General features: G+C 49.3%; 1 protein-coding gene across 1 annotated transcript in view; it reads left to right on the forward strand.

Moving 5' to 3' along the window:
• Positions 1–23,167, forward strand: part of SMARCC1 (SWI/SNF related, matrix associated, actin dependent regulator of chromatin subfamily c member 1) — a 62,180-nt gene that overhangs the window by 14,798 nt on the left and 24,215 nt on the right. The window contains exons 7-21 of the mRNA XM_064647531.1: positions 40–109; positions 1,343–1,418; positions 2,109–2,234; positions 2,537–2,655; positions 3,502–3,626; positions 4,436–4,495; positions 5,122–5,159; positions 6,300–6,421; positions 7,391–7,462; positions 11,362–11,475; positions 11,558–11,711; positions 12,007–12,120; positions 13,740–13,799; positions 17,283–17,541; positions 18,234–18,395. Of these exons, the coding sequence (XP_064503601.1) occupies positions 40–109; positions 1,343–1,418; positions 2,109–2,234; positions 2,537–2,655; positions 3,502–3,626; positions 4,436–4,495; positions 5,122–5,159; positions 6,300–6,421; positions 7,391–7,462; positions 11,362–11,475; positions 11,558–11,711; positions 12,007–12,120; positions 13,740–13,799; positions 17,283–17,541; positions 18,234–18,395 (1,671 nt within the window). The remainder of the gene's footprint in view (positions 1–39; positions 110–1,342; positions 1,419–2,108; positions 2,235–2,536; positions 2,656–3,501; positions 3,627–4,435; positions 4,496–5,121; positions 5,160–6,299; positions 6,422–7,390; positions 7,463–11,361; positions 11,476–11,557; positions 11,712–12,006; positions 12,121–13,739; positions 13,800–17,282; positions 17,542–18,233; positions 18,396–23,167) is intronic.

The raw sequence follows: 23,167 nt of genomic DNA on the forward strand, positions 1-23,167 counted from the left end.
TGTTAATCCAAATGTGACCCAGATCTCTTTCCTTGGCAGATGAATGGTTGAGACCTGTGATGAAAAAAGACAAGCAGGTGCTGGTGCACTGGGGCTTCTTCCCAGACAGGTAAGGGAAGGTGGGGCAAGAAAGCAGATTCCAAGTCTTAATTCAGTTTGTTGAAGGCAAAGTCCTGATCTCAATGCCCAAAGCTTGAAAATAACCACTGATTTACAACTGAAATGTGCACATCCAGTGGTGGCACTGGCAGGTGGGGGTGGAAAGGAGAGGGGTTTTCTGCAAAGCCACAAGTAGCTGGTTGCAAATTGATCCAAATTTCAAAGGGTGGAATGAGCCTTTCCTCTCAGCTTCAAGGGAGAGCTTCTGGTTGAGCTCTGGCAGAGAGGTTTCACTCCATGGGTTGCCTTCAGCCAGGTGCAAGTGGCTGTTAAAGCTGCCACTGGAGAGAGCTGGTGTTGTTGGGAGGTGCTAAAATACAGTGGATGTGCTGTTGGGACCTTCAGTGTATTTGCAAGAACCGCTTGTGGAAGATGAATCAAAAGATTGATAACCCAGCATCGACCTCGATTTCAATAACCTTTTCAGGCTCCCAAAATCTGCTGTGCACACACAGAATTCCCAGGAACCATATTTCCCATGAGTGTTTTGGTGGAAGAGAACAAACAACAGTCACACTGAAGTTTCTTCCTTCATACAGATGAAGAACCTTCAGATGTTTCTGTGTCAGTGGATTTTGTGTTGGTTCTGTGTGTGTGTTTATAAATGCAGGTATAAACACCAGGAATTCTACACATCCTGCCATGCACGTGACTTGCCCCAGTTCCTCATTAGGTGCCTGCTGTTGATTACAAAGTGTTTTGGCTTTTGCTCAGTGCAGCAATAGTAAATAGACTTTGGAGGGAACAGCGTGTGGAAAGATGAGGGAATAGCATGGGGAAAAGTGAATGTCAGTAATAAATGGTTTCCAGAAGGAGAGGGTGCAGACTCCTTCCTTCCAGGAATCCAGCAGCTCTTGCTTTAAACTCCTAAGAACAGAACAAAGTGAGTTAAGTTAATTCCAGGGTTTGGTCAGGGCCTCAGAACTGCCTTAGCACACCTGGATCTCTCCAGAGTTACAGTTTTAACCTGGTCCACGGGCGTGGTTTTGGAATTCTGGTGTGCACAAGATGCCTTGGCTCCCTCCCTCTGCACTGTGTCCTGTTCCTGTGGCAGCAGGGATTGTTCCCTGTGGAGAACACTCTGCTGTCCAGCCCTGGGAGCTGACATGTCCCATTGCTGCTGCTGGTCCCTGGGGAGGAGCAGCCCAGGCACCAAAGATTGTTCTCTCCCCTCTCTCCTCAGCTACGACACCTGGGTTCATGCCAATGAAATAGATGCTGAGATTGAGGACCCTCCAATTCCTGAGAAGCCATGGAAGGTGGGTGTCCCTCAACAGCTCCCAGAATTCCTGGGTTTATTCTGTTATTGGCCTTACACAGAGTTCTGGGTGTGCTGCTCATCCCCACAGAGTTAGAGCAGCTCAGGCCTGAAAACAACTTGGGGTCTGTTCAAACACCACTTACTCCAAGTAGTAATTGGTAACTAACTGGAAAACACTCTTTTTGAGTATAAATCTGCCATGAATAGTAAGATATAATTGTGTAAGATATTAATAAATCAAAAATAAATTGTATCAGTTACTCTGAAGCTCAAGAAGTTTTTTAGTTCTTAAGCTAAACTTTATTTGAAGATGGATATTTTAAATCAAGATATGACCAATTCTCCTTACTTTTATTGATGTTTGTGGCATATCTGCTCAGGTGATCTGTGTATTTAGGAGATTTTGATGGTAATTTTCAGCATCCAGAGCTGCTGTCCCAGCTCTGAGAACTGCCCTCACATTTCAGGAGGCTTAGGAATGGTCGAGGAGCAGAGATTGTGTTCTAGGCTTGGTCGTGTTGTCCTGCCTCATGAAATTCTCATGACTGTGTGTAAAACCATGAGGAGACAATTTGGGTGTTCAGACCCTCCTGAAGCTCCAAGAATGTCCTTAATCCTGCAGGGAAAGGTCTGCCATGAAGTGCTTTGTTTACAGAGCATCTGCATGTCCCTGTTTTCTGTTGCTCAGGTCCATGCCAAGTGGATTTTGGACACAGACGTGTTCAACGAGTGGATGAATGAGGAGGATTATGAGGTGGATGAGAACAGGAAATCCGTGAGCTTCCGCCAGAGAATCTCCATGAAGAATGAAGAGGTGGGTGGTTCTCTGCTGAGGAGCTGTGCATCCAGCTGTGCATCCACTGGGGTTCTTTATCCCTGCATGGAGAGAGCTGGGGGGCTTCACTGGAGAAGAGGAGGCTCCAGGGAGACCTGAGAGCTCCTTCCAGGGCCTAAAGGGGCTCCAGGAGAGCTGGAGAGGGACTGGAGTCTCTCCTGGTGTGTGTTGGGATGTCACTGCTTTTGGCTCCTGCTGTGGGCTGGATGAAGGAGGAGTTTAACCTGCAGCACAGCAGTACCTGATCTTTGGGGTGAACTCACTGCTCCCCTTCTCCACAGCCCGTGCGGAGTCCGGAGAGGAGGGACAGGAAAGCAGCTGCCAGCACAAGGAAGAGAAAACATTCCCCTTCTCCACCCCCCACCCCTGTGGAGTCCAGGAAAAAGACAGGGAAGAAAGGGTGAGTGTGGGAGCCCTGGAACTGGGGAGGAGCTTCCCAGAACCGCTCCTGGGGAGATCTCTGGCACCTTCCAGCTCTCCCCCGAGGGCACCCTCGTTGTTTCCACAGTGGAGTTGGGTGGTTTTCCCTGTGCATTGGGTGTGATTCCCTCACTCCTCTGCAGGAATGTGTTGGCTGCAGGGGGGGGAGGACCTGGGGCAGGTTGTCCTTTGCCTGTGTCAGGGACAGGGTTTCATGGCAGCTCAAGAGTGGAAATGAAAGGCAAAGTTGCTCAGGTGCTTCCAAACTAACCCACACTGGTTGTGTTGGGGCACTCTGGGGTACATGCTCAGTTCTTGAGTTCAGCCCCAGAAATTCCTGCATTTAATTAAGGAGATTTTTATTGATATAGTCAAGTACTTTGAAGTCCACTTCTCACATGTAAACCTTAACAGGGAGACATTTGTGGCTTAAAGATTAGGGGGGTTATCAGTGTTTAGTTTGATCTCTTAAAAGGAAGAAAATCCCATATTCTACCCAAATAAAAGCTTATTTGTGGGGCTTTATGTGTGGATATGGAGGGGAGCAATTCTGAGCTAAAAATGCAGGTCTTGTTCATAGGACCTGCTGGGCTCTAATAAGACAAAGCTGGAAATTTATCATCCAAGAAAGAATGAGTGGATAACCTGAATTACTTCTTGTTCCAGTGTAAATCCTGAGTTAGGTCCTGCAGGGAGAGGTGTGGGTGGTTCTGCCTTGGTTCCCACGGGGATTTCAGAAGGGTTTTAACCCACCCTTTAATCCTGGTGTGTGAGCAATGTCCAGGTGAGAACATCTGGCAGAGAACCTGTGTCTGCTTTGTTCCAGGCAAGCAGCTCTGTATGGGAAAAGGAGGGGGCAGAAAGAAGAGGATGAACAGGAAGATCTTACCAAGGACATGGAGGATCCCACACCAGTCCCCAACATAGAAGAAGTGGTACTTCCCAAAAATGGTAAAATATGCAAACACTGGATTCTTTGAATGTTAAAACATGGCTTAAACTGCATAAAAAATACACATAATATTTTGTCAAATCTTTGAAATACTTTGTGGCCATGGGGCCAGGTGATCTGATCCCATCCAAATTTGTCTAGTCAGGGATGTGACAGCTGGGAAGGGCAGCAGCCTCACCTTCCTTTGGCCTTCTAAAGTATGAAAATACATTTACAAAATACACTTTTTAAAATGCATTTACAAAAATCTACTTAAACATTTCACTTTTTTTGGATTTGTTGGTGTTTGGGGGGGGGGGGGGTTGGAGTTTTCTGGAGTGAAAATGTTTCTCTGCCAAGTCCCCAAGAGAAGGATGTTAAATAAGTGGAAACTCTGCAAGGTGTCAAGTGCTTTGAGCTGTTAATCCTTCCCAGGGAAGGGTTGATCTGGACAATACCTGATCTGGGCAAGGCCTGTTAAATGAAGAGAAGCCAGAAAAATAATTCCTTCGGCAGTCCTTGACACCAGGGCGTTTTGGGAGTGGCTCCATTTGGGTCTTCCTTGGTGTGACCTGGGTGTTGAACAGGTGGCCAAGTGCAGGGTTATTCCCTGGACAGAAGGGGTTTTGTGTCCAGCTGGGAGTTCAGGGCAGTCAGAGGGGCCCTTGTGCTCCAGCTCACACATGAATGGTTTGAGCTGCAGGGACAGGGCCAGCAGAGTGTCTGTGGGTGGGACAGGGAGATCTGCTGCATGGGATCCCTTCTCCTCCTGCTGTGCTCTGTCCTTTCTCCTCCTGCTGTGCTCTCACAGGTGCTTTTGCCTCTGCAGTGAACCCCAAGAAGGACAGTGAGAACACGCCGGTGAAGGGAGGCACCGTGGCAGACCTGGGTAAAGCCCCTCAGCCCCCCGAGTGTCCCAGCCCTGCTGGGAGCCCAGCACAGCCCAGAGGCTCAAGTCTCTCCATTTTCAGAGCAGTCTCTAATTCTACTGTTCTGTTGAATTAATTCAGTTTTCATGTGTATTCTGGTTGAAGTGTGTCAACTCTTTTTTTCACTTGCAAGGCTCTTCCTTCATAGACTGTTCTTACTCTTATTTTTTATTATGACATATAAGCTCTTTTCTAGCTCTTTTCCTTGTCTTTACTGGGACTCAAGGTGCATCACAGGTTCCCTGAGCTTTGCTAAGCCTTGACATAAGAGAGCCACACTGGTGTCCCATATCCTGTAACACAGGGCTCATCTGGGGCACTGGGAAGGGTGGTAATTAAATGGGGATTCTGGAGTGAGGGGAAATCATCATTGTCCTTCCTCTGTATTCTTACTGTTCCCTGGGCTGGGAGGGGTGAGTGAGGATGTCATTGCTTTAGTGATGGGTGATCCACTTTCCTTCCCTCCTCATTTCCCATCCAAAATAAATTAAATGTTCTTTCCAACTAAGCTTTTGTGTTGCTGGGGAGGCTCCTGAGCACTCAGATGGTTTTTATTGGTGTAATGCTGAATGTTTTTACCTTTCAGATGAACAGGACGAGGAGACAGTGGCCACTGGAGGAAAGGTAACAGCAGCTCTTTGTTGTGAACTTCACAGGAACTGAGATCAGAGAGTCCCAGCCTGGTTTGGGTGGGAAAGGACCTCAAAGCCCCTCCAGTGCCACCCCTGCCATGGGCAGGGACACCTTTCATGAGCCCAGGTTGCTCCAAGCCCTGTCCAACCTGGCCTTGGACACTTCCAGGGGCAGCCACAGCTTCTCTGGGAACCTGTGCCAGGGCCTCCCCACCGTCCCAGCCAGGAATTCCTGCCCAATATCCCATCTCTCCCTGCCCTCTGGCAGTGGGAAGCCATCCCCCCTTGGCCTGTCAAGGTCTTAATCTCACCTTCAGTAACTGATGATTATCAAGTGATCTGTAAGATTAAATTAGTTACTGATGGGAATGTTTCTGTTAGTATAAAAATTCTTGAAATTATGTGGGGTTATTTTGTATTTTTAAATCTGGTTGTGGGATTACTTTGTCATTTTAAATCTAGTCTATTAAAAAGGACAATGAGGAGACAGATGCCAAGTATTTTTGGAGAAGCATTTTTCAGACCAGAGGCTTTTCAAAGCTTTTGCTTTTTCTTTAGGTTTTAGGACTAAATTTAACCCCAGGTTGGGCTCCCTGATCATCTTAATAGAGTTGCAGGAGTAGTTTCTGTACTGAATTGCATTTGTGGCACTCTTGTACCAGCTTGCTGTTGTCAGGTCACTGGGTATGTTTAGAGTGCTACCTTGTTGTCTTTGGGGGAATTTAATCCCAGTTAAAGGTCTGTTATTGATACCAGGGACTCTTTGGGGTCTTGCTTCAGGGACTGGGTTATTTTTAATGTTGAGTTACCCCCGTGCTCTTCAAACAGCCCCTGAGGGTTTTTGTACATGCAATGTCATGGCCTGATCCTCTTTTTATACTTCTGTGCCCTCTTCTTGATCATCTTGGGTCAGGAATTGAACATTTGCTGGGACTCAAGGTGTAGAACCTCAGGTGTTCACAGGGGGCCTCTGTTGTGCAGCAACAGAGTGACCAAAGACTTGTCCTCCTCTTGGGAGTGTCACAGAGTCTGACAGCACTGGAAAGCTCTTGTTTTGGACCAGCTCTGCTGTCCCAGGGCTGTTGGGGTGTCTCTGGCAAGCCCTGACCGTTGTGTTCCCCCCCTGCTGCAGGAAGATGAGGATCCCAACAAGGGTGACCAGAGTCGCTCCATCGATCCGGGGGAGGACAATGTCACAGAGCAGACCAACCACATCATCATCCCCAGCTATGCTTCCTGGTTTGACTACAACTGGTAAGAGGGGAGCTGGGGGGAACTTCAGGGTTTGGGTTGTTGGCTTTTTTCATAAATTAAGCCAAGAGGAAATGACTGTTGGTTAAGTCTGGTTCCCATGTCTGGGGGCAGCTTTTCCATCTGAAAACCTTCCTGAGCTGACTGCTGGCTGTTTTCAGGGATTGGGAATAAGGAAGAGGATTTCAAACAGCAGAGACCCTCAGTCTGCCTTCTCAGCAGTTCTTGTTTTACACTGATTTCCCCCCCAGTGTGGAAGATAATTCCTTTCTCTTCCCTGCTTGTCTAGTCCTTGTGTGATCTGTGTTTGTATCTCCTTCTGAAAGCCAGTGCCTTTGGATTTGGCTTCAGAACTTGCCTTTGAGGATAAATCATTGGCTGTACAGGGAGGACACTTGTTTCACCTTGGAATCCTCCTTGGACTCAGGGATTTGGGGGGGTGGTGCCCACACAACCCTGGTGTTCTCTGTACTCAAACCTTGCTGGTGTGGGAGGAGCAGTGAGTGATGGGGAAAGGAAGGCCCTCTGGAAGTTGAACTCCTAGGGAGCACTTTTTAAAACAAAAAGTGCTTTGGAAGCACAGCAAGGAACAGTCACTTGTCTGGAAGGCTCTCCTTGAGCACCCACTTTGTCTTGGCTCTGGGAGTTCAGGCTGGCATCTGAAAAGATGAGCTGTGACTCTGGAGTGTTGGGATTCATGTGCAACTCCCAAAAGTGAGTGACTTGTCACAGCAGTGGATTCAGGTGGGCTGGGAACTGTTGGTGGAGGGCTTGGATCGATTCCCAGCTCGGGCAAACTCCGTTCCCTTGGGTCAGTGGCCTGAACAGAACCAGCCAAAATCAAATTTCCAGAGTACTGGGATTTCTGAAAAATAATAATCCCAAATAACCCCTGTTGTGACTGTTCCTTGGGGTGAGCAGGGCCCTGCAGGGTTGTTGTGTTTGCCATCTAACAGGGGGTTCTGGTTGCAGCATCCACGTGATCGAACGTCGGGCGCTTCCCGAGTTCTTCAACGGCAAGAACAAGTCCAAGACTCCAGAGATGTGAGTAAAGCCTGGGAATGTGGATGGTAGGAGTGTGGCAAGATAAAGGAGCTTCCCACTCCATGAATCCTGTGGATACTCCAGCTGGGGGGGGTGTTAAGCTGGTGTTTTCTGCAGAGCATGAAAGGAAGAGCCACTGATTAATGTCTGGACAGTATTGGAGCAGAGGTAAAAGCTTAAATATCAAAGAAATAATTAACAGTGGTTATCCAGGAAAAATAAAACTGATTTCTCCCAAGTAATATTGAACAAATTCTTGAACCTCGTGGTACAAAATGTGATCACCTTCCAAAGCCATCTAAAAATGTCATGGTAGGGTAGAAACTGAATAATCCTCCTGGATTCTCCCTCTCTCCTCCTGTGGTTCTGAGGCTCAGGAGTTGTGTGTGTGGGCACTGAGTGTGTTTTGGATGCTGTGTCAGGCCGTGGAGTGGATTTTCCACGGTTTTCTGGGGTGATTTCACAGTTCCCTGAGCAGCTGGTGGGTAATTGTGAAGTGCAGGTGAGGGTCAGGAAATGAATCTTCACAGGCCTTGGATGTGACTGCTCTCAAATGTCAGGGTCTGGTTTCAATCACAGAGTTCTGCATTGCAAGAAGGAAGGTATTTTTTTTGTCTCCAGCTGTTCCAAAGCCTCTGGTGACACCTCAGTTCTGGCCATGCCTGTTCAATCCAGGTGGATTTAGATCCAGTTTGTACCTGCCTCATCTCCTTGTGGGATCTGGTTACTGCAGAACTTGAGTGGTCTTAATTCAGAATTATCCACACAGGGCTGTTTAAACAGCTTCAACATCTCCCTGGAGCTGTTTAAAATAATAATTAAAATAAAGCTGATTATTGTGAGGTATTGCAGGTTTTGTCACACATCAGATGATTAAATTCTGCTGGTAACAAGATCAGCTGCTGATTTTGCCTCAAATGCTTGAGAATCCTCTGCAAAGGTTGTTCTGTGCATTAGGAAAGTTCACCTCCCCTTCTCTGAAAATGTTCTGTTCTAACAGTAACTTTCATTATTCAGAGCTCTTGAAAGGGGATCTGTAAAGGAAGATGGGCAGTGTCAGACTTGTGAACACTGTGCTTGTTTCTGTTTAAATGATCCTAGAACCTGAGATTTCACACCAAAAAATCATGAACTTTTGCCCCAGTGTGTGCTGGTCCCCCTGGCCTGTGGAACTGGGCAGGTTGTGTCCACTTGATCTTGGTATCAAATCCTGGCCAGCTGCAGAGCAGCTCTGGGAGATTTGAAAAGGTTTTCTTTCAATCAGCTACTGAATGAAATGTTGGGTCTGAGGCAGCTGAAGGAATGCTGATCTCTGTTTCCCACTGATGGGGTTGTCACCTGTGGTCCCAGGATTCCTTTCCCACTTGGCATCAAAACATCAGGTCTCCTGATTCTCATCCCTGAGCTGCTGCTGGTCACTGCCTGTGAGTGGAGCGGGTCAGGGGCTCCTCCCAGTCCCCCTGTTGTCCTGGAGATCTATTTTGGTCCCATTTAGGGGCTGTAGGAGCAGCATGTGGGCTTGGCTTTGTGTTTCCTGTTTAGATCCAGGAGTGCCACCCCTGTGAATGGAGATGGTTTGCCTCCAGCTGAGTGTTGAGGCCAAAGCACGTGTTTGAGGAGCTCAGCCAGGTTCATTGTTGTGACAGCAGTGCCTGGGGGTGGCTCCTGTCTGAGCAGGCTTTGTAACTAAATCCCACTTGACTTCCCTTCTCACTGTTGACAGGTTTTAGCTGATGGGTCCTGTTGTGGTTGAAAACCATCTCCCTTCAGGATAAAACCTTGGGATGCTTCTGTCTTGGGCTTCTCTCTGCACCTCTTGATGTGACCTTTGCTAATAAATATTAATTTCTGCAGCCAAGACCTGTTCCTGGGCAGGTGGGAACCCAGTTCTGCCCTGGAGCATTCAGAGATGTGCCTCAGTATTCCTCTGGGGAAGAGCTCCCCTTCATCTCCAGCTCCCAAACATCCCCAAGGAGCCCAACACCTACCCCAGGGTTGCTCCTGGCCAGCTTCCTATGGAATTTGGTCAGCAGGGAGATGTGGGATTTTGGCAGGGATCTGTGCTTGCAGCATCTGTCTCCTTATGCTTTGCCTGGATGATTTATTTATATTTTTGGTTACCAGCTGCTTTACACACACTGCATGTGACATTCCCTCTGGAATTTTCCAAAGGGAGGGATCTGCTAACAATACACTGTTTTAAACACAGCTTTTCACAGGATGCTCATTTCACAGAATCCCAGGATGGCTTGGGTGGGAAGGGACTGAAAGACCCCCTAATTCCTCCCCTGCTGCTGTGGGCAGGGACACCTTCCAGCAGACCAGGTTGCTCCAAGCCCCGTCCAACCTGGATGATTCCAACTTGAATTTGGCAGATTGGGGTTTTTTTTCCCTCTAAAGAACAGGGCTGTCAGTAATTTTCTGGGAGGTTATTTTCTGGACAATTTTTATTAGGAAGCATCAGGATATTGCAGAAAATTCCTGAGGAGCCTCTGAAGCCACAGTGCAGGGAACAGGCTGAACCCCAAAACCTTGGGCTGTCATGTGCTGAAATGTGGGAATCTCACAGGGATTGTTTCTGCTCCAGCTGTTCCCAGCTGTGCTGGCTCTGAGCTCTTATGCTCTGCTTTTCAAAGATCTGCTCTTCCCCATGTTGCTGTTCTCCAGCCTTTCCTCCCTCCTCTCTTCATCCACTAAAAACTCCCTGTGTAGCCACAGCAGTGTTCCAGCTGCTGTGCTGCTGCTGCTGCTTCTCTGTGCAGCCTTTTTCCTTCCAGCCTCACACAGGGATGGACAAGGATTGTTTACCCTGTTTCCATGGGAAGACCAGACCCCACTAGTTTTTTCTGCAGCTACTACTGTTGTGTGAATATTTGGTTGATGCCCAGCCTAACACAGATATTTGTGTGACTGCAATTGGAGCGTGTTTCCATCCAACCACAGGGAAAATCCAGAGTGAAACAGTCTGGAAGAGATGGGTCACACTCAGTATATAAAAATAAATCCACTTAACCTGTTGCTTTGGATGCTGATTCCAAATTTCACCAATAAAAACAGCCTGTTGGTGTTTCCTTGTCAGTGACAGGGGTGTTTGGAGGAGGTGAATCCTGAAATAGATGCTCTGGATGTTGTGAGCCCTCAGAGCTGTGTGACTCTTGTGTGGCAGAGACCTGGCCCTGATGTGTGACCCTGGGCATGAATCCATGACTGAGTGACCCTTGAATGGCAGAGACCTGGCCATGAATGTGTGACCCTTGTAGGGACACACATATTCTGCCACCATGTGCGGCAGATACCTGGCCATGAATCCCTGACTGTGTGACCCTGGTGTGGCAGAGACCTGGCCATAAATCCATGAGCTGTGTGACCCTTGCGTTGCAGATACCTGGCCATGAATCCCTGACTGTGTGACCCTGGTGTGGCAGAGATCTGGCCCTGATGTGTGATCCTGGTGTGGCAGATACCTGGCCATGAATCCCTGACTGTGTGACCCTGGTGTGGCAGAGATCTGGCCCTGAATGTGTGAACCCTTGTGTTGCAGAGGCCTGGCCATGAATGTGTGACCCTGGCCCTGAATCCCTGACTGTGTGCCCCCTGTGTTGCAGATACCTGGCTCTGAGTCCCTGACTGTGCCCCCTGTGTTGCAGATCCCTGGCCATGATTCCATGACTGTGCCCCCTGTGTTGCAGATACTGGCCCTGAATCCCTGAGTGTGCCCCCTGTGCTGCAAATACCTGGCCATGATTCCATGACTGTGCCCCCTGTGTTGCAGATACCTGGCCATGATTCCATGACTGTGCCCCCTGTGTTGCAGATCCCTGGCCCTCATTCCCTGACTGTGCCCCTGTGTTGCAGATCCCTGGCCCTCATTCCCTGCCTGTGTGCCCCCTGTGTTTTAGATACCTGGCCTACAGGAACTTCATGATCGACACGTACCGGCTGAACCCCCAGGAGTACCTGACGAGCACAGCCTGCAGGAGGAACCTCACGGGGGACGTCTGTGCCGTCATGAGGTGACCGCGGGGACTGCGGGGGCCTCGGGGCCTTGGGCAAGGCTTCAGGTGGGAAGCTTTGATTTGCCCCTCTCTCTGGCAGGGTCCACGCTTTCCTGGAGCAGTGGGGCCTCATTAACTACCAGGTGGACCCCGAGAGCCGCCCCATGGCCATGGGGCCGCCCCCCACCCCTCACTTCAACGTGCTGGCCGACACCCCCTCGGGGCTGATGCCCCTGCACATCCGCACCCCACAGGTGAGTCCCGGGGCTGGCTGGGCATGGGCTCTGCAGGGCCATGGGGCACAGCAGCACAGTTGTTCCTGCCCAGCTGAGTGAAATGTTCCCTCTTTTGTCCCCCTGGGTGGAGCATTTCAGGTCGTTTTACATGAAACACTTGCCCCCATTGCTCAGATTTGTTCTACAGTCACCTCCCCAGACCTGTGTTCAGCTTCTCTGTCCAGTCCATGTTCTGGTGGACACTGGTCTGAAGACCTTGAGAACCTTGCAGTTCTTGCCCCCATCACCTTTCCCTTGTGATGTTTGTTCCCAGGTTCCAGCTGCTCAGCAGATGTTGAGTTTTCCAGAGAAGAACAAGGAGAAGCCAACTGACCTGCAGAACTTTGGCCTTCGCACAGACATTTACTCAAAGAAGACTTTAGCCAAGGCAAGTCTTGGGACTTTTTTCCCCTATTTCCCCTCAACCTTCTGCTGAGCTTTCCTGCTCAAGTGTGCCCAGCTTGGTGACATTGAGGTGACTTTTGTTACTCTTACCCTCCCAGTTTAGATTTCTTCCCTGGGGCAGGACACTGAGAGGAGTGATTGTCTTGGAATTCTGATTTTGTAGGAATAAAGACACGGATCAATTCCCATTCCCCTGTCAGCCTGCAGACCCCAAACTCACTGTGTTCCTGCAGATTCCACCTGAGTGGTTCAGAATCATCAGACCATCCAATAATTCCGACCAGGAGCTGAGATCCTCCAGCAGGATCTTTAGCTATCCTGTTTTCCAAGTCTGAGCAGGGTTTTCCAGCCTGAGAGAACAAAAAGTGTCCCCAAATCGTTGCAGGGGACATTCTGTGACTGTCACTGCAACATGTTGCACGGGATAATTAAAACTTTGACCATCATGCAGTGCTGTGATGATTCTGTAACCTCCTGCCTTCCTCCTGCTCCCAATACCTGTGTGTGCCTGGAGGTGCTGCAGGAATCCCATGTAACCATAACACAGCCTTTGGAGGTGGGGAGTCTCCAGAGTTTCTGGGCTCACATCAGACTTAATTCTGTGTAATGAGCCCGTTGGCCTAAGAGGTCACTATTTAAACCTAAGAAATAACTATTTATACACTATTATTTATACTATTTACACATTATTTGTTCCTTCAGAGAATGGTTTCAAAACCCCACAAACCCAAAGCACTACTTCTAGAGATAAGTATTTTTTATAAAGCCTCATTTCATCTCACATTTCACAGACTGATTTTTCACTTGTTATGGGGAGTATAAATATTCTCCAAATCCATCAATCCCTTCCTGGTTCTGGACTCTTTACAGGATCCGTACCAGTGAGCTGGAGCAGATTTCTTGGCAGATACTGATTTCCCTGTTTGGTTTCTGTATGACTGTTGGGTTTTTGGCTCTTAAATCAGCCTGTTGTGGAGCTGATCAGCTGCTGGGTGATGATGAGTGTTCTGTTTGGGTTAATGATGTGTCTGAAATGCATCTCGAGATAATATTTATTCCCCTAAATACCCATTTCCTTTGCTGTGCTCTGGCACAGAGCCACCCAGTGATGTTCTTTAGGGGCAGGTGACAAGCTGCTTCTGTCCTTTTTTGACACGTGATGGGCCAGGGTGTCACAGGAGGGGAAGTTTCACCATGAATTTTGTGATTTCTTTTTTTTTTTAAGCTAATCCCAGCAGTTAATGAGGTATAGATTTGGGAGCAACAACTCTAGGAGCAAGTGATTGCTGGAGTGCAAATGGTCTTGCTGTAATTACTTTTCCTTCTCACACAGCTCATTTCACTTGTAAAGATTTATCATTTCTTTACTGATGAACTTATAGATAAATGAAATTATTTTTTACTGATGAACTTCCTAAATAGATGAACTTATTTTGGACCAGCACACACCATACACAGCCCACTGCCTTCAGCACTCAGAGAAGGGTTTATCATTTAGGAAAATCCTCTTTTTTCTTTTTCTCCTCAGTGTTTTCTTCTAAAAGGTTTTGTACAAAAACTCCTGTATTTCACTTCTTTTTTTTTTTCTCCTGTTTTTTGTAGAGTAAAGGTGCAAGTGCTGGGAGAGAATGGACAGAGCAGGAGACACTGCTGCTCTTGGAAGTAAGTTCAGGAGGGCAAAACCCAAGAGTGGGAAACAGAAACGTGCAGGATATCAGGCTTTAAAAACCTGGTTACACTGGAGTTAGAGAACAACTGCCACCATGGGCACAAGGATCCTACTGCAGGAGGAGGGGGCAGAACATCTGTGTGAGTCACATTTGGTCTGTGAATTAGATTGGGCTCTAACTTGTACCTGCAAGCCAGAAATTGAGTATTTAAGAACTTCAGGTAAAGTCAAGAAGAAGTTTTGCAGTGCAGAGGGGGGTTTTCCTTCAGCAGAGGCCCCTGGCAGTGTGAACTGATGGTGAGTAACTCAAGCCATGGGAGATAATTCCAGCCAGGGTTTGCTGCCTGCTCAGGTGAATCCTTGGGAATGCTGGTGGTCTTTGCAGTCTGACATCCTGGGGGTCTGCACAGTCCCTGCCCCTGCCAGAGCTCAGCAAACAGCTCATCTTCCAGGGTGCAGTGGTTCTCAAACAGTTCCTGGCTCCTGCCACTGAGGAGGGAGGCCCTTTGGGGGCCCTTTGGGGGCCCTTTGGGGGCCCTTTGGGAGCCCTTTGGGGGCCCTTTGATCCCTCCCATCTCCTGGTTGCTTTGGCCATGGAGCTGCACTTGGGGTGTTCTCTCTTTTCCTGGAAGTCTACAGGAAATATCCCAGAGATGGCTCCAGTCAGGTGCTGTAAAATGAGCTCAAAGAGCTGCTGCAGGCTTTTGTCCCCCAGGTCCCTTCCTCTGGTGCTCCTGAAGCACGTGGTGATTGTGGGATGTCCCGGAATTCCAGTGGGGGATGGAAGCTCCCCCTCCAGAGGCTGTTCTGGTGTCCCACACTGACATCAGGGCACAGTTGTTTTTCTGGGCTTCATCAGAAGAGGAGTCTCAGTGGCCTGAAATAATTCAAAGTGCTGCCACTTCCTGTAAAGAAAAGTCATCTCTCCAGCTTTGCTATTCCAGGGACATTCTCTCTCTCCAGTGGCTGCACAGCTGATTTATTTCCCTTTACGTAATTCAGGGTTCTAAGAATTCCAGTTTTGGGTTCTATTTTTGTTTATTTCTACTTGGGGAGCTTAAAGCAGATTGCAGCTGCCTGATTGTTCCAGCCTTTTGTCTTCCCATGTGTCAATAAACCCACCGAAAAGTTAAATAGTTAGGGAAAAGCCTGGAGAAGGGACCTGGATAGTGCTGAACAACACAGCTCCTGTGACTGAGCCCTCACAGATATGAGGTGTGGTTACCAAACAGCAAAAACTTCCATTTTTTCCTCTTTATTTTAGGTTGATATTCACTGTTTAGCCAACACTTTTCTATAGGCACGTGGAAAAAAATTTGCTTATGGGGTGTAAACAGCTCAGATGTTTTCCACAGCATTCTTGGAGGAGAAACAAGGCTGATGCCTTGATACACTTGCTGCTTTCCTCTATTATTTATTTAAATGTATTATTTAAATTAATACTATTCATATAATAATTATTTAAAATTCAGTGGTTTGTACATTTGTAGCTTCTGGTCAGACACAGCAAGTTGTAGCCTAATGAAATAATCCAGTGACATATTTGTTTAAAACACAAGGAAAAAAAAAAACCCAACCAAATCTTGAGATTGCAATTTGATTTAATGAGTTTAAATTAATAATGTTTTTGTTGCTCATTTTTCCTGAGTTTGCCCTCTGAATAAATCAGTGCAGAGTATATCAGTTCAAGCATAAGTAATTGGGCTGTAACAAGCCAGCTCGGTCCAATTAAATCCTCAGGGCAGCTTTGGGCAAACAGAGATGCAGCCAAGTTCCAAAAAATAAATCATATCTAAAATAATTATTGTCCCTCTGCCTGTTGACTGAATTAATGGGGGAGGAGAGAGTTTCCCTCCCTGAATCCTCCTCCCTGCCCCAGCCCCTGTGTCCCCACGGAGCACTGCAAGTGCATTCCCAGCTATTTTTGGGAAGGACAGCAATGGGGGAGAGGGTTTGTGTGGCAGGAGGATGAAGCAGTGAAGGAGAAGGAGCAGAGCCCAACCCCCTGGGTTGGGAGGAGCAGAGCTGATCTCCTGGGCAGTGTGGGTACAGCTGGCACACAACTCCAGGGATGGAGGGAGGGCAAGGGAGGTGAAGGCTGGGCGGTGGATAAAGATTTCCCCTGAATGTGACCTACTGAACTGAGCAGTTTCTTGTTTATTAAGCTCATTACTTCTTTATTAGTTTTTATTATTCTCATTACTAACCCCCTGGCAGATCAGGGGGAGGGCAGGAGAAGGGTTCAGCAGTGGTTGGGAGTGGTGATTGCTGTGGTAGGACCAGGCTGCCCAGTGCAGTCTGTCCATTCGTTCCCAAACTCAGATTGTCTCAGAAATGTAGAAATTAATGGCTCAGGATAACTCAGCACTCATTTTATGTTATACAAATGCTTCACTAAAACAGTTTTCAGGGAAAAAAATGCTTGTTAAGGGATAATAATTTATTAGGCCACCATTTGGAGGGTTTTACAGGACTAATTTGTTGGGTTTTCATAGACTAATGCAGGGCCTTCAGTAGCTCTTTGCTATTAAATTGTTTTAAGGCTTTTCTTAAGTTTAAAAGTGACTGAAATTCTGAATCACAAGATCTTTGATTTGAAATAGTTCTTATTTTGTGAAGTGCTTATCTACCCAATAAGGGCTTGTTAACAGAGATCAGATAACTGGTGATCTGATCTCTCCTGCCTTCAGGGGGTGGGATATTTTTCCCTCTTTTCCCCTGGTGTATTGGTTTGATGCTTTTCCCCTTCCATAACATCTGTTGGATCTGAAAACTGGATTTCAACATCACAGCCAGTGCTTGTGTGGGACACAAATCCTGTCCCTGCCCCAAAGAGCTTCGTGTGTTCAGTGGGAGAACACAAGAGCCCTCGGGGAGGAGTGGTGGGGATTGAGGAATTGTGAGATGTGGTAGGACAAGCCAAGTTCTCTGTGAAAGCAAATGGAGAAACACCAACTGTGTGAATATTGGTAAATCCCAAATCTTCTGCCCATTCTTTTTGGTACAGTAACAGCATCAACTCATGTGATGATCCCTGGGGCTTAAATATCACTGATATCCGAGGGAGGTGTTCACATTTCTTACACAGATAATTTTGCTTAAATATCACTGATATCCGAGGGAGGTGTTCACATTTCTTACACAGATAATTTTGCTTAAATGTCACTGATGTCTGAGGGAGGTGCTCACATTTCTTACACAGATAATTTTGCTTAAATGTCACTGATGTCTGAGGGAGGTGCTCACATTTCTTACACAGATAATTTTGCTTAAATGTCACTGATATCTGAGGGAGGTGTTCACATTTCTTACACAGATAATTTTGCTACCAGGAAGAATGTGATTTGTATTGGTTGTCTGATCCCGATTCGTTGTTCCATCACCACCTAATGCATCACTGCAGGTCTCTCTGCCTCAGGCAGGGCTGTTTCCCCCCGGCAGCTGGTGTGCCCCCAGTCACTCTGTGCCTTTTGCAGGCCCTGGAGATGTACAAGGACGACTGGAACAAGGTGTCGGAGCACGTGGGGAGCCGCACGCAGGACGAGTGCATCCTGCACTTCCTGCGCCTGCCCATCGAGGACCCCTACCTGGAGAACTCGGACGCGTCGCTGGGCCCCCTGGCCTACCAGCCCGTGCCCTTCAGCCAGTCGGGCAACCCCGTGATGAGCACCGTGGCCTTCCTGGCCTCGGTGGTGGATCCGCGCGTGGCCTCGGCCGCCGCCAAGGCCGCCCTGGGTACGGCTGGGCCCTGCCTGCTCCTGGACTCGGGGGGTTGGATTGCCCAGTGATGGATCATCCACGGCAATTGGGGCCTGCAGTGCAGTAGGACACAGCTCTGGGGTTCCCAGTGTGGGTTGTTTGTACTGCAGTGGCCTGTTTTCAGGCAGGTTGCCCCGTGAGGCACGTGTGGGGTGTCGTGTTCAGGGCTGGGCTCCTCAGTACGAGCCGAGGAGCTGCTGGAGAGGGTCCAGGAGGGCCCTGTGGATGATGAGGAGTCTGGAGCATGTCTCTGATGGGCAGGGGCTGTGGGAGCTGGGCCTGCCTAGTCTGAAAAAGAGTGACAGGGGATCCTGCCATGGGCAGGGGCACCTTCCACCAGTAGGTTCAAGTGTTGAGGGGACATTAGATGTGTCCACCTGATGAAGTAGTTCTTTTCACTTTTTCCTTGTTTTTCCACATGAAATACAATTTTATATAATTGGGAAGAAGCTGTCTTCAACCACATTGAAAAGACAGAACCAACTGTTTTATAATTTGGAAGAAAGTCTTTTCTGCTACATCAGAGAGACAAACCCACCTGCCTCATGTGAAAAGATGGAACTTGCATATTTGAGAACCCACTTTGCCCCAGGATTTACCTGGAGAAAATACAACGTTCAGTTTGCCAAAAAAAAACCCAGAATGTACCATTTTGTGTGTTTTCGCAGAGGAGTTTTCCCGGGTCAGAGAGGAGGTGCCTCTGGAGCTGGTGGAAGCTCATGTGAAGAAGGTCCAGGAGGCAGCACGAGCCTCTGGGAAGGTGGATCCAACCTACGGCCTGGAGAGCAGCTGCATCGCCGGCACGGGCCCGGACGAGCCCGAGAAGATGGGTGAGTCGTCCACCCACTGCAGGAGCTCTGCACGTGGGGTTCCTTGGGCTTGGCTTCTGACTCAGAGTAAACCTGGAGTTCACCTCCAGCAGAGGATGGAAATCGTGGGTGAGGAGAGGGGGGTGGGTCACTGCAGTTGCCCTCGCTGTGGGATCAGCTCTGGGAACTGCAGGAATGAATTCAGACCCAGCTGGAGCACTGGGAGTCTGTGTTCCTGCTCTCACACGTGGAAACGCCGCTGCTGGGGGTGCACAGAGTGCAGTGACCAAACACACCAGAGCAGAACGTTCCACGTTCACTCTGTGGGTGTGGGAGCAGCTGGAGGAGCTGCCTGTGGGGGGCTAACATCACCCAAACTGAGGGGCTTTGGCAGTCAGTCCTGAGGGGAGTCTGGCACTCGGAGTGTGTCACTCGCTGTGGTGGCAGCAGAAGAGGAATTTTTGCTGGGCTGGCACACGACAGCCCCAGTGCTGGCCCTGGGTGTGGGTTACACTGCTGTAACTCTGCATTCCTGAGGGGCAGCAACAAGCTCTGCTTTCGGAGCTCGGTGTCAGATGAGCCCAGTTCTGTCGTGGTCAGCAAATATTCTGCTGTTAAGTCTCTTCTCTGAAACCTTGAGAGCTGTAAATGGGTGGCTCTTTGCTGTGCAGTGTGACAGCACCTGGTGGCAGCTCCCTGTGCAGTGGCAGCCGTGTGTAGCCCGTGTTTAACCCCTGTGGCTCTCCCCAGCAGGGTGAGGAACAGCTGAGCAGACTCAGTTCCCTCTGTCCCCAGGGCTGGCTCACACTCCCCTCTCCTCATCCTGGTGCAGCCCTGCCATCCTGTCAGGGTTAGTTCTCCCTCAGCACTGTGGGCTCTGTTGTGTGCAGCTCGTCACAAAGGATTTCAGTGACTGCAGTGACTGGACACGTGAAGGCACGGCTGGCTCTGGGTACAACCCAGCAGGATGTGATGGAGCTTGACTGGGGGGCTGGATTTGGGATGTGCTCCTGCATTTCATGGCTGACCTGCTGTCACCCCATCCAGGGACACGAGCAAGGTGCCAGATTGTGGGATGGGATCACGAGAGACCTGTGTGTTGGTGCTGTGCAGTTCTCAAGTGCTACTCAGGCAGGGCTCCTATTTATAGTGCTTAATGTCTGTTGCAAAACTACCCAGTGAATGAGATTGAAAATGCCATTTAACTCATGAGGATCATTTTTAAATGGAAAAGAAGTGAACAGACCACTCAGTCCTTCTGTCACATCTCTCAGTTCTCTGCTCAGTGGGACAGACTTGACAGGAGGCAGCTCAGTGCTTTGGGAAGATGTGGAGTGTGTGCTGGAAAGGGAACAGAAACATCTGGGATATGTGCTGCTCCTGCTCCTCAGTGCTGCCTTGCTCGGGGCAGACAGCAGGCATTGCAGCTCTGGTGGAAGGACAAGGCTTTGGGGTTTGTTTGCAAGTCAACTATAAACCAGATCTCGGTGTTACTCTGTCTGGGACTGAGTTTAATTTGATAGCTGCTTTAAAATGTGCTCACCTTCAGTTAATTTTTTCTTCCAAGGACTTTGTTTCCCTTTCCCATATTCTCCAAGAACAGATGTCACTGTGGGATTAAGGACCTCACAGAATGGTTGGAAAAGCCCTCCAAGCCCATCAAGTCAACCTGTGCCCCATCCCCACCTTGTCCCCAGCCCAGAGCACTGAGTGCCACGGCCAGGCCTTCCTGGGACACCTCCAGGGCTGGGCACTCCAAACCTCCCTGGGCAGCCCCTGCCAAGGCCTCACCACCCTTTCCAGGGAGAAATTCCTGCTGATGTCCAACTGGAGCCTCCCCTGGCACAGCCTGAGGCCGTTCCCTCCTGTCCTGAGCACATCCTCTGTAACACATTCGCTGCCTTGAGCCTCAATTCCTAATCCTGCAGCCCAGCCCTGGAAGTTTGTCCCGCTGCCAGGCTGTGGGTTGGCCCTTCCCTGGGAGGCTTTGGGCCCAGGTTGCAGTGCAGGGTCTGAAGTGGCTGTGGGGAGGCACAGAGCAGATGCCCATAACACAATTACTTCTGAGTGGTGAGTTCAGAGCTGCTGCTGCCCCGTCGCCGTTAATGCGATTTGTGCTGGGCTGTGACTAATGGAATAAATTAGGACAAGAGCAGATGGTTCTCCCTGGGGGAGCTGCTCAGCCTCAGTGAACTGGGTCACCCAGCAATCTGTGGTGCCTTGCACCTCCAGAGAGCTCTGCTCTGGGGGCCTGGGGTCCAGGGCTTCCGTGGCACGGGTGGGATCATCCCTCACAGGATCTGCTGGGGAGGGCAGCTGCTGGCATGGAGCCCTGGCTTTCCATGGAGACCTGAGGGTTTAAATTCAACTGCAGCTGGGGGGAAATAAAAATATCTACTTAGGGTTCCATACTGTAGTTAGAGTTCAGGATGGTTTGTGTTGGAAGGACCTCAAAGCTCATCCAGTGGCACCCCTGCCATGGGCACTTCCACACCTTCCACCAGCCCAGGTTGCTTCAAGCCCTGTCCAACCTGGCCTTGGACACTTCCAGGGATCCAGGGGCAGCCACAGCTTCTCTGGGCAACCTGTGCCAGGGCCTCCCCACCCTCCCAGCCAAGATTTCTTCCCAATCATCTACTCCTGCTCTCTTCCCATTTAAAGCCATTCCCCCTTGTCCTGTCCCTCCAGGCCCTTGCAATGCCATCACTGAAGGTTGGTTTTACATTTAAATGCAACTATGGAGAAATAAAAGTATCTGCTTGAGGTTCCATTCTACAGTTAAAGTTCATGAGCTGTTACATTTCAGAAATAAAATTGTATCTCAGCTCCATAATAATTTTAAAACACTTTATATTGGTAAATTTTAGACAATATGGGATGTGAAAGGGGAAAATGACTGGAACAGCTTGGAGGAGCTTAAGTTAATACCCAGGAATCTCTTCTTTTAAGTCTTCATTGTTAGGTTTCCTAAAAGCTGGTGATAATTCCTGTTAAGTTGATCAAGTGAGGCTTCAGTGGAGTTCAGAGGAGACTGCAGTGGGTCAGGGGCTGTGGGGAGTGTGGTGGGCTCTGTCCTCTGCTTTCAAAGAATCATGGAATAGTATCCTGGAAGGGTTTGGGTTGGAAAGGACTAAAGCTCATCCAGTGCCACCCCCTGCCATGGGCAGGGACACCTCCCACTAGCTCAGGTTTCCTCAAGCCCCACCCAACCTGGCCCTGGACACTTCCAGGGATCCAGGGGCAGCCACAGCTGCTCTGGGCAGCCTGCCCTAAGGTTCTACAACTGTGCCTCATGAGAAATATTAAGCCCTTTGTAGGCTCATGCCTCGCTGAAGGGTCTGTGTTGGAGTTAACTGAGCAATTTATCTGTTCCTCCAGCAAGTGTTTTCCACTGCCAGGCTGTAGCTGCTCTGTGACAGTGCACGAGGGAATGGCAGTCTGGTTTTGTGTGTTCCTGCACCTGTGAACCCCTGAAATGGCTGGTGAATTCCCCGTTTTGTGGCTGGTTTGAGTCGTTCTCAGACACACACGGAAACCACACTCAAGTGTGCAAACACTGGCGGTTGTTTTATTTATTCATTTTTGGCAGGGTGGCTCCTCTCGTGGTCTCCAGGGCGAGCTGAACTCTGAAGTGATGCAAACATTGCTGAGATGAGCTGGCTCCCGAGTGCTTCCCTCGTTTGGGGGGATGCAGGTGCCTGGGAGCTGGCCCTGCTCCCCCGGAGGGCTGAGCCCCTCAGTGCCCTCCTGATGGACCCCTGGGAGCTGCAGCAGCTCTGTCAGCTCCCCAGCCCTCCCCAGAGCCCCCGGGGCTGTGCCTCCAGGCTGGGGGGGCAGGAGGCTCCCCAGGCTCTGCAGTCCTGAGTTGTTGTGGGAAATGGAAATGATGGTTTTGATATCGTTACCATAACCCAGGATATTTCCACAGCTGTGGTGCATTTCCTCTCAATTAAATATTGGCTTTTGACAGGTTGTGTGTGTTGCCTCTGTGAAAACAAAGGAGCCTGGAATGGCTGGAGGGTGTCTTTAAACTATTTGCTGAGCTCAGGAAGTGTTTCTGTGCATTCCTGTGCAGGGTTTTGCTCATTCCTCCTGTGGCAGCCGAGGCTCTGTGTCTGCTGGTGCTGCATCTGTTTGGCAAGGCAGGAAATCCTCACCAGGGAAATGTTCTGGTTCTCCTTGTTGACCTTAGGTTGGTTTAAGTTCTCTGGAAAGTCACTGGGCTTGGTCAGAACAGGATTTAGGGACAGGATTGCAGGGACAGACAGTACCTGCTGGGTCAGGGTTAAGGGGAGCGTGGAGAGGTGATGGTTCCTGTCCTGTGACAGGGATTTCTGGGGCTTCCTCACTGAAGGCAGGGCTTCCCCTCTGTCCCAGGGACACGGATATTCTCCAAGTAATCAATGCCTCTGGTACAGATCTTCATTAACCTCGTTAGATCACACAGAAAATCAGTACAGTGGGTTTGTGTCCCTCCCAGGGGCCTGAGGCAGTTCTGTCACCTGTGTGCAGAGGGGCAGAAATGTTTGGGGGGGGGTTGACCCTTTCATCTGGGACTTGGGGATTCATTTTTGTTGGATTCAGCTCTTTTGAGGGACTTCTGGGGGAATATTTTTGAGGAATTTCTCCCTGGAAAGGGTGGTGAGGCCTTGGCAGGGGCTGCCCAGGGAGGTTTGGAGTGCCCAGCCCTGGAGGTGTCCCAGGAAGGCCTGGCCGTGGCACTCAGTGCTCTGGGCTGGGGGACAAGGTGGGGATGGGGCACAGGGGGGATCCATGGGCTGGGAGGGCTTTTC

This window comes from Pseudopipra pipra, chromosome 1 (genome assembly GCF_036250125.1).
Source record: "Pseudopipra pipra isolate bDixPip1 chromosome 1, bDixPip1.hap1, whole genome shotgun sequence".
In the NCBI taxonomy this organism is placed as follows: Eukaryota; Metazoa; Chordata; class Aves; order Passeriformes; family Pipridae; genus Pseudopipra; species Pseudopipra pipra.